Source organism: Phasianus colchicus, chromosome 27 (genome assembly GCF_987193195.1).
Source record: "Phasianus colchicus chromosome 27, bPhaCol1.hap1.1, whole genome shotgun sequence".
Lineage (NCBI taxonomy): Eukaryota > Metazoa > Chordata > Aves > Galliformes > Phasianidae > Phasianus > Phasianus colchicus.
In genome coordinates, this window is record NC_143462.1 from 4,193,817 (window position 1) to 4,204,063 (window position 10,247).

At 66.1% G+C, this 10,247-nt stretch overlaps 1 protein-coding gene across 6 annotated transcripts in view; it reads left to right on the forward strand.

Annotated features, from left to right (window-relative positions):
- Positions 1-9,650, forward strand: part of BMP1 (bone morphogenetic protein 1) — a 36,445-nt gene extending 26,795 nt beyond the window's left edge. For all 6 annotated transcript variants that reach the window (XM_090125782.1, XM_090125783.1, XM_090125785.1 and 3 more), the window contains 6 exons: positions 971-1,151; positions 4,909-5,034; positions 5,135-5,262; positions 7,046-7,259; positions 8,493-8,743; positions 9,306-9,650. In XM_090125782.1, coding sequence (XP_089981908.1) covers positions 971-1,151; positions 4,909-5,034; positions 5,135-5,262; positions 7,046-7,259; positions 8,493-8,743; positions 9,306-9,440 — 1,035 coding nt within the window. In that variant the 3' untranslated portion in view covers positions 9,441-9,650. The remainder of the gene's footprint in view (positions 1-970; positions 1,152-4,908; positions 5,035-5,134; positions 5,263-7,045; positions 7,260-8,492; positions 8,744-9,305) is intronic.
- The last annotated feature ends 597 nt before the right edge of the window (positions 9,651-10,247 follow it).

Consider the following 10,247-nt stretch of genomic DNA (forward strand, 5'->3'; position numbering starts at 1 on the left):
TCCCTCCATCTCACCCTTCTGTGTCACCCCTCAGTGTCACCCCCCCGTGTCACTCTTCTTTGTCTCCCCTCTGTGTCACCCCCCCCACCTCACCCCCCCATGTCACCCTCCCCGTGTCACCCCTCTGTATCACCCCCCCATGTCACCCCCATCTCCCCCCCGTCACCCCCCTCTGTCACCTCCTGTGTCACCCCAACACCACCCCCTTTGTGTCACCTCTCCTTGTCACCCCCCCGTGTCACCCCATGTGCCCCCCCATCTCTCACCCCCTATGTCACCCCCCTATGTCAAACTTCTGCCCCCCCATGTCACCCCATCTACCCCATGTGTCACCCCATATCACCCCATATCACCCCAATCACCCCCCACATCACCCCATCTACCCCCTCACCCCCCATGTGTGCACCCCATGTCCCCCCCCACGCCAACCCATCACCCCCCATCACGTCCCACGCGTCACCCCCATTGTCACCCCATGTCACCCCCCCATGTCACCCTGTCATCTCCCCACATCACCCCATCTCACCCCCCATGTCACCCTACCTACTCCATCACCCCCCACGTGTCACCCCATGTCCCCCCCATGCCAACCCATCACCTCCCATCACCTCCCATGTGTCACCCCATGTCACCCCCCCCATGTCAACCCATCAGCCCCCCACATCACCCCATCCACCCCCTTCACCCCCACACGTCACCCCACGTCACCCCCCTGTGTCACCCCCTCACCCCCCCACGTCACCCACGGCGCCCCATGCCAACCCATCACCCCCCCACATCATCCCCCGTGTCACCCCCCCGTGTCACCCCGTCACCCCCCCACGCCAACCCATCACCTCCCATCACCTCCCATGTGTCACCCCATGTCACCCCCCTATGTCACCCTATCACCCCCCCACATCATCCCCCACGTCACCCCCCCGTGTCACCCCGTCACCCCCCCGTGTCACCCAGCCGCCCCGCCCCCCAGGTGTGTAAGTACGACTTTGTGGAGGTGCGCAGCGGGCTGACGGCCGACTCCAAGCTGCACGGGAAGTTCTGCGGCGCGGCGCGGCCGGCCGTCATCACGTCGCAGTACAACAACATGCGCATCGAGTTCAAGTCCGACAACACCGTGTCCAAGAAGGGCTTCAAGGCGCACTTCTTCTCAGGTACGGCCCTGCTCTGCAGCCCTGCAGCCCTGCAGCCACAGCCCTGCAGCCACAGCCCTGCACCCCTGCATCTCTGCAGCCCTGCATCCACACAGCCCTGCATCCACACAGCGCTGCATCCACAGCCTTGCATCCACAGCCCTGCAGCCCTGCATCCACATCCCTGCATCTCTGCAGCCCTGCATCCACAGCCCTGCATCCACATCCCTGCACCCCTGCAGCCCTGCATCCACACAGCCCTGCATCCACACAGCCCTGCATCCACAGCCCTGCATCTCTGCAGCCCTGCATCCACAGCCCTGCATCCACAGCCCTGCATCTCTGCAGCCTTGCATCCACAGCCCTGCATCTCTGCAGCCCTGCATCTCTGCAGCCCTGCATCCACACAGCCCTGCATCCACACAGCCCTGCAGCCCTGCATCCACAGCCCTGCATCCACAGCCCTGCATCTCTGCAGCCCCACATCCACATCCCTGCAGCCCTGCATCTCTGCAGCCCTGCATCCACACAGCCCTGCATCCACACAGCCCTGCATCCACACAGCCCTGCAGCCCTGCATCCACAGCCCTGCATCCACAGCCCTGCATCTCTGCAGCCCCACATCCACATCCCTGCAGCCCTGCATCTCTGCAGCCCTGTATCCACACAGCCCTGCATCCACAGCCCTGCATCTCTGCAGCCCTGCAGCCCTGCATCCACACAGCCCTGCATCTCTGCAGCCCCACATCCACATCTCTGCAGCCCTGCATCTCTGCAGCCCTGCGGCCCTGCACCCACATCCCTGCATCTTTGTATCCCTGTAGCCCTGCATCTCTGCATCCACACAGCCCTGCAGCCCTGCATCTCTGTATCCCTGCAGCCCTCCATCCCTGCACCCACACATCTCTGCAGCCCTGCATCCCTGCATCTCTGCATCCCTGCATCCTCATCCCTGCATCTTTGTGTCCCTGCAGCCCTGCACCCACACATCCCTGCAGCTCTGCATCCCTGCATCTCTGCAGCTCTGCAGCCACACAGCCCTGCATCCCTGCATCCACACATCTCTGCATCCCTGCATCTCTGCAGCCCTGCATCCACATCCCTGCATCTTTGTATCCACAAAACCCTGCATCCACAAAGCCCTGCAGCCCTGCACCCACACATCTCTGCAGCCCTGCAGCCCTGCAGCCCTGCATGCACATCCCTGCAGCCCTGCATCCACACCCCTGCATCTCTGCAGCATTCCGTCCCTGCACCCCCCCAGCAACGCATCCTTGCATCCCTGCAGCAACTTCTGCTGCTGCTGCTGCACTGGGGCTGCGTGCATTTGGGATGGGGGAGGGGAGGGGAGGCGGGGTTGGGTTTTGCATCGCTGCCACTGCTGTGTTGTTGCTGCATTGCTGCTGGGTGCTGCATTGCTGCTGAGCGATGCATTGCTGCTGGGCACTGCATTGCTGCTGGGCGCTGCACTTCTCCTCTGCTGCTGCACCTTCTGTGCTCCCCCCCACCTCACTGTCTGTCCCATCCCCCTCCCCTGGGCTCACCCCATAGGGTTGTAGGGTCACCCCATAAGGTTGTAGGGTCGCCCCACGCCATGGGGGGGGCAGTGTGGGGGTCGGGAGATGCGGAGCAGAGGCAGCAACGCAGCAGCACGCCGCAGGTTTGGGGTTTGGGGTTTAGGGTCCCCCCCCCCCTTTTTGGGTTGAACCCCGCGCCGCGTTCCGGGCCCCCCCCACCCCCAGTGGGGGCTGCGGGTTTGGGGTTGTTGCTGTGTTTTGGGTGCACCCCCCCCTCCCACGGAGAGGCAGTGGGACGCAGCGCCCTGCAGAAGGGGACGCGCTGGGAGCGGCAGAGGGACGCGGGGCTGCAGGGTGAGTGCGCCCGGGGGTCCCCAAAACGCAACGGGGGGGGGGGTCCCCAACCCACCGGGAGCTGTGGGGCCGGGAATGCGCCCCTCCCGGGGTGCCGGGGGGTGGGGCACCGTGGGGCACCCCGCTGTTATCCCCCGCTTTGGGGTCGGGCACCATAAGGTAGCCATGGGGTCAGCCCTCGGTTTGGGGTCGGATGCCACGGGGCGGCAGTGGGACCACCCCCCAATTTGGGGGGCAGACACCATAGGGAGCCCATAGGGCCACCCCCCAATTTGGGGGGCAGACACCATAGGGAGCCCATAGGCCCCCCCCCCAGCTTGGGATGGGGCAACATAGGGCACCCATGGGGTCAGCCCCAGATTGGGGTCAGGCACTATGGGGTATCCCTTTGGGCAGCCCCCACTTTGGGTTTGGGCACCATGGGGAATCCGTAGGGTCACCCCTCGATTTGGGGTCAGACACCATAGGGTGCCCATAGGACCACCCCCCAATTTTGGGGTCAGACACCATAGGGAGCCCATAGGACCACCATCCAGTTTTGGGGTCAGACACCATAGGGTGCCCATTGGACCTCCCCCAGTTTTGGGGTCGGACACCATAGGGAGCCCATAGGATCAGCCCCCAATTTTGGGGTCAGACACCACAGGGTGCCCACGGGGTCCCCCCCACCGCTGTGGTTGGGTGCTGTATGGTGTCCTTTGGGTCCCCCCACTCGTGGGGTCGGATGCTACGGGGTCCCCGTGGGGTCAGCCCCCAATTTGGGGTCAGACACCATTGGACCCTTTTGCTGCAGCTGCCCCCCCCCCCCATCACATCCCCACCCCACAGCAGTGCTGTGATGGGGTTCGGTGCAGGGCTGCAAGGAGGGTGGGGGTCCCGGGGGGTGGGGGGGGGAGGTGGTGTGGGGGGGTTGGGGTCCCTGGGAAGCTCGGGGTGCCGCCCGCACCTTATGGCTGAGGAGGGGTCCCCCGGCCCGACCCCAAAGCAGAGGTGACACCGTTGGCACAGAGGTAAGCGTGGGGTCCCGGAAGCCCCCCCCCCCTTAAAGCCCCCCCCGGGAGACGCGGCGGTGCCGCAGCGGGGCTGCCAGCCTCGTGGGGGGGGGAGGTGAGGGTAGGGGGGGGTCCCACGCGGCTCAGCGTCCGGCGACCTCGGGGTCCCCCCCCCCCCCCGCCCCCCAAACCCGGCGGTGCCGCAGCCGGCACAGAGGTAAGCGCACCCCCCCCCCCCCCCAGGGCCGCCCCGCCCCCCCCGCAGCGCCCGGTGCACGGAGGGACCCCTCCCCACCCCCCCCACCTCCGACCCCCCCCCCACCTACCGGACCCCCCCGCATCCCCCCCTTCTCTCTCATTGCAGAGAAGAAGCAGCAGCTGCAGCCCCCGAAATCCCGTCCGCCCGCCCCGAAGTCCCGCCCGCAGAAGCGGCTGCGCGGCCCCTCGTGAGCCGGGGGGGCCCCTCCGAATTTCTCAGGAACGCCGCGGCCCCCCCGGCCCGGCCCCCCCCCCCCCCTCCACGTGCTTGAACAGAACTGGTGGTCGCCCTTATTTTTTATTATTCCCCACGGTCGCGTTTTGGTTTTTTGGGGCGGGGGGGGGGACGAGAGGGGGGATCGGGGGGGGGGGGGGTTTAAACCTCGCCCCGTCGGCTCGCGGCCCCCCCTCCCCAACGTGTCCCCCCCCGTTTTTATCGTGTCTGTGACATTTCCTTTCCATGAGTAAAAGAGGGACGGCCGCGTCCCGCTGCTCCTCGCACCTCTGCGTGTGGCTCCGTGTGTTTCTGTGCCCGCAGCCGGGGGGGTCGGGCTGAGGGGGGGGGTTTGGTCTGCGGGGGGAGGAAAGGGGTGAAGGGGGGGGGTTGCATCCCTCGGCGGTCCGTCCCGCCCCCCCGGCACCGCGCTGTGTCCGCAGATAAAGACGAATGCTCGGCGAACAACGGCGGCTGCCAGCACGACTGCGTCAACTCGTGGGGCAGCTACGAGTGCCGCTGCCGCAGCGGCTTCGTGCTGCACGACAACATGCACGACTGCAAGGAGGGTGCGCCGGAACCCCCCGCCCCCCCACCTCCCCAACACCCCGACCCCCCCCCGCCCCCCGACGGCGGCCCCGCGGTGCTGAGCGCGCTGTGCCCCCCCAGCCGGCTGCGAGCACAACGTGACGGCGGCGCGGGGCGCCATCCGCAGCCCCAACTGGCCGAGCCGCTACCCCAGCAGGAAGGAGTGCGAGTGGAGCATCGCCACGGCCGCGGGGCACCGCGTGCGCCTGGTACGGAGCGGGGCGCCTGCGCGGGGCCGGGCGGGGCACTGCGGGGCACTGCGGGGCACTGCGGGGCATTGCGGGGCACTGCGGGGCACTGCGGGGCACTGCGGGGCACTGCATGGCAGCACATAGCACTGCATGGCATTGCGGGGCATTGCAGGGCAGCATATGGCATTGCATGGCAGTGCACGGCATTACATGTCAGTACATGTCAGTACATGGCATTGCATGGCAGTACATGGCAGTGCGTGGTGGTGCATGGCATTGCATGGCATTACATGGCAGTACATGGCAGTGCATGGCAGTACATAGCACTGCATGGCATTGCGGGGCAGCATATGGCATTGCATGGTGATGCATGGCATTGCATGGCAGTACATGGCAGTGCGTGGTGGTGCATGGCGTTGCATGGCAGTACATGGCATTACATGGCATTGCATGGCAGTACATGGCATTGCATGGCATTGCATGGCAGTACATGGCATTGCATGGCATTACATGGCAGTACATGGCAGTGCATGGCAGTGCATGGCAGTGCATGGCATTGCATGGCATTACATGGCAGTACATGGCAGTGCATGGCAGTGCATGGCATTGCATGGCATGGTATGGCAGTACATGGCATTGCATGGCATTACATGGCAGTATATGGCTTTGCATGTCATTGCGTGGCATTACATGGCAGTGCATGGCAGTATATGGCTTTGCATGGCATTGCATGGCAGTACGTGGCATTGCATGGTGGTGCATGGCATTGCATGGCATTGCGTTGCATTGCATGGCATTGCATGGCGGTGCATGGCGGTGCATGGCATTGCGTGGCATTGCATGGCAGTACATGGCAGTACATGGCAGTGCATGGCATTGCATGGCAGTGCATGATGTTGCATGACATTGCATGGCATTACATGGCACTGCATTGCACTCTGTGGCACTGCATGACCCTGCGTGGCCCTGCATGGCCTGACATGGCACTGCTCAGCACTGCATGGCACCACACGGCACTGCATGGCACTGCATGGCACCGGACGTGTCACACCCATGGCACTGCATGGCACTGCCTGTGTGCCATCCTATGGCACTGTATGTCATGTGTGTCACATCCACAGCACTGCATGGCACCGCATGGCTGCGTGGCATTACGTGGTGTCGTGTGGCACCGCGTGTCCCCACGTGTGGCCCATCCCACGTCCCCTTGTCCCACCCCATAACCCCACATGTCCCCATCCTGTGTCCCATCCCATAGCCCCACATGTCCCACCCCCTGTCCCATCCTGTGTCCCATCCCATAAGTCCACATGTCCCCACATGTCTCATCCCATAACCCCACATGTCCCCATCCCACATCCCATCCCATGTCCCCGCATGTCCCCATCTTGTGTCCGATCCCATAACCCCACATCCCATCCCCTCTCCCACCCCATAACCCCACATGTCCCCACACGAGTCCCATCCCCTGTCCCATCCCCTGTCCTCACAAGTCCCATCCCACTTCCCCCCTCTCCCACCCCATAACCACCATGTCCCCATCCCGTGTCCCATCCCGTCCCACCCCATGTCCCCCCCGTCCCATCCCGTGTCCCCCCCGTCCCACCCCGTCCCACCCCATGTCCCCCCATGTCCCATCCCCTGTCCCGTCCCGTGTCCCACCCTGTCCCACCCCATGTCCCCCCATGTCCCCCCATGTCCCATCCCGTGTCCCATCCCCTGTCCCACCCCATGTCCCCCCCTCCCACCCCGTGTCCCCCCGTCCCAAGCCCGCCGTGCCGCATCCCCGCTCTTCCCGCAGTCGTTCTCGGAGCTGGACGTGGAGGCGCACAGCGATTGCAGTTATGACCACGTTGCGGTGCACGACGGCCCGGACGCCGCCGCTCCGCTCCTCGGCCGCTTCTGCGGCTCCGCAGCGCCGCCGGCCGTGCTGAGCTCCGGCAGCGCCATGTTCGTGCGCTTCGTGTCCGACGGCTCCGTGCAGAAGAAGGGCTTCGAGGCCACGCACTCCTCGGGTACGGGGCTGGGGGGCGGTGGGGCCGGGGGGCAGCGCCTCGCCGCGTCACCCCATCACCCTGTCACCCCGTCACCCCAACACCCTGCGACCCCATCACCCCGTCACCCCATGACTCCATCCCCCCATCACCACGTCACCCCATCACTGCGTCACCCCATCACCTCATCACCCTGTGACCCCCCATCACTCCATTGCCCCCATCACCCCATTGCCCCTCATTCTCCTCCATCACCCAGCACCCCATTGCCCCCCATCACCCCTTTCCCCCCCCATTCCCCCCATCACCCATCACTCTGTGACCCCCCCCATTGCCCCCCATTCCCCCCATCACCCATCACCCCATTGTCACCTCATCGCCCCCTTGCCCCCCATCACCCACCCACCACCCTGTGCCCCTCCATCACACCCTTGCCCCCCATCGCCCATCACCCCATTGCTCCCCCATCACCCCTTCCCCCCCATTCCCCCCCATCACCCTCCACCCCCTTGCCCCCCATTCCCCCCATCACCCATCACCCTGTGCCCCCCATCACCCCATTGCTCCCCCATCACCCCGTTGCCCCCCATCACCCATCACCCCATTGCCCCCCCATCACCCCTTCCCCCCCCATTCCGCCCCATCACCCATCACTCTGTGACCCCCCCATCACCCCATTTCCCCCCCCACCCCATTTACCCCCATCGCCCCCCATCACCCATCACCCTGTGCCCCCCATCACCCCATTGCTCCCCCATCACCCCGTTGCCCCCCATTCCCCCCATCACCCTGTTGCCCCCCATCACCCATCACCCCATTGCTCCCCCATCACCCTGTTGCCCCCCATTGCCCCCCATCACCCATCACCCTGTGCCCCCCATCGCCCCGCTGCCCCCCATCACCCATCACCCCATTGCTCCCCCATCACCCTGTTGCCCCCCATTGCCCCCCATCACCCATCACCCTGTCTCCCCCATCACCCCGTTGCCCCCCATTCCCCCCCATCTCCCACCACCCTGTGCCCCCTCATCGCCCCGCTGCCGCCCATCACCCCATTGCCCCCCCATCACCCCTTTCCCCCCCCACCCCATTTACCCCCATCGCCCCGTTGCCCCCCCATCACCCCTTTCCCCCCCATTCCGCCCAATCACCCTGTGCCCCCCATCGCCCATCACCCCATTGCTCCCCCCTCACCCCGCTGCCCCCCCGCCCCCACCGCCCGCTGCCGCTCCCGCTGACGGCGCCGTCCCGCAGTTTGTGGCGGCCACCTCCGCGCCCTGGTGCGCACCCAGGAGCTGTTTTCCCACGCGCAGTTCGGGGACGCCCCGTACCCGGGGGGCAGCGAGTGCCGCTGGGTGCTGGCGGCCGAGCGGGGCTACGGGGTGGAGCTCATCTTCCAGAGCTTCGAGGTGGAGGAGGAGGCGGACTGCGGCTACGACTACCTGGAGCTCTTCGACGGCTCCGACGGCACCGCGCCGCGCCTCGGCCGCTTCTGCGGCTCCGGGGTGAGCGCTGCGACGGGGCGGATTGGGGCTGAGGGAGGGAGGCAGCTCCTGTGGGCATCCATGCGGTGCTGCGTGCGGCAGGGCGACCCCAGGGGGGGGTTGGGGGCTGGAGGAGGGGTGCAGCTCCTGTGCATGGCGATGCTCACAGTGCCTGCAGCTCCTGGGTGGGGTTTGGGGGCTGGAGGAGGGGTGCAGCTGCTGTGTGCATCAGTGGGTGTGCTGCATGCAGCAGGGTGATCCCAGGTTGGGGTTTGGGGGCTGGAGGAGGGGTGCAGCACCCGTGTGTGGTGATGCTCACAGTGCCTGCAGCTCCTGGGTGGGATTTGGGGGCTGAAGGAGGGGTGCAGCTCCTGTGGGCATCCATGCGGTGCTGCATGCAGCAGGGCGACCCCAGGTTGGGGTTTGGGGGCTGAAGGAGGGGTGCAGCTCCTGTGCATGGCGATGCTTGCGGTGCCTGCAGCTCCTGGATGGGATTTGGGGGCTGGAGGAGGGGTGCAGCTCCTGTGCATGGCGATGCCTGCAGTGCATCTGAGTGCATCCCCCCCCCTTCCCCCCCCCGCAGCCCCCCGAGCCGCTGTACTCCGCCGGAGACGCGGTGCTGCTGCACTTCCACTCTGACGACACCATCAACAAGAAGGGCTTCCACCTGCGCTACACCAGCACCAAATTCCAGGACACGCTGCACGCCAGGAAGTGACGGCAGCCCGCAGCCCCCAGAGGGGGGGGAGAAATGGGGAGGGGGGGGCGGCGAGCGCCGCCGCGGAGCCCCAACCACGCAGGACTGCATGGAGGAGCGCGTGGGGCTGCGGGGGGTGATGGGGTCACCGGGCCCCCCTGCGATGGGGGGGGGTTTGTAGGGGGGGGGGCTGCCCGTCCCGTGTCGCGGAATAAAGGCTCTTGTATTTGGGGGGGCGTGGATGGGCCGTTTGCTTGGGAGCATCCCTGCTGCCCCCCCGCTGCGGGATGTGTGTGGGGCGAACTGTGGGAGCATCTGTGGGGCTGACTGGGGGCTGTGGGGTCGGCTGTGGGGCTGTTGGTGGGACCGTCTGTGGGGTCAGCTGTAGGGCTGGCTGGAGGCTCATTATGGGGCCGTTGGTGGCAGTCTGTGGGGTCGTCTGTGGGGCTGTGGGGTCATCTGGGGGTCTGTCTGTGGGACCATCTGGGGGTCTGTCTGTGGGGCCATCTGTGGGGCTGTCTGTGGGGCCATTGGCGTTGGGCTGTGGGGCCATCTATGGGGTCATCTGTGGGGCTGTTGGTGCAGCCATCTGTGGGGTTGTCTATGGGGTCACTGGTGGGGCCATCTGCAGGGTCATCTGTATGGCTGTTGGTGGGACCATCTGTGGGGTCTGTAGGGCTGAGGGACTGCAGTACTGCTATCTGTGGGGTCACCTATGGGGCCATTGGTGGGGCCGTCTGTGGGGCTGAGTTTTGGGGGGACGCAGGGGGTGAGGGGGTGCAGTGGTGCTATGGGGGCTGCAGGGGGATGCACGGGTGTCATATGGGA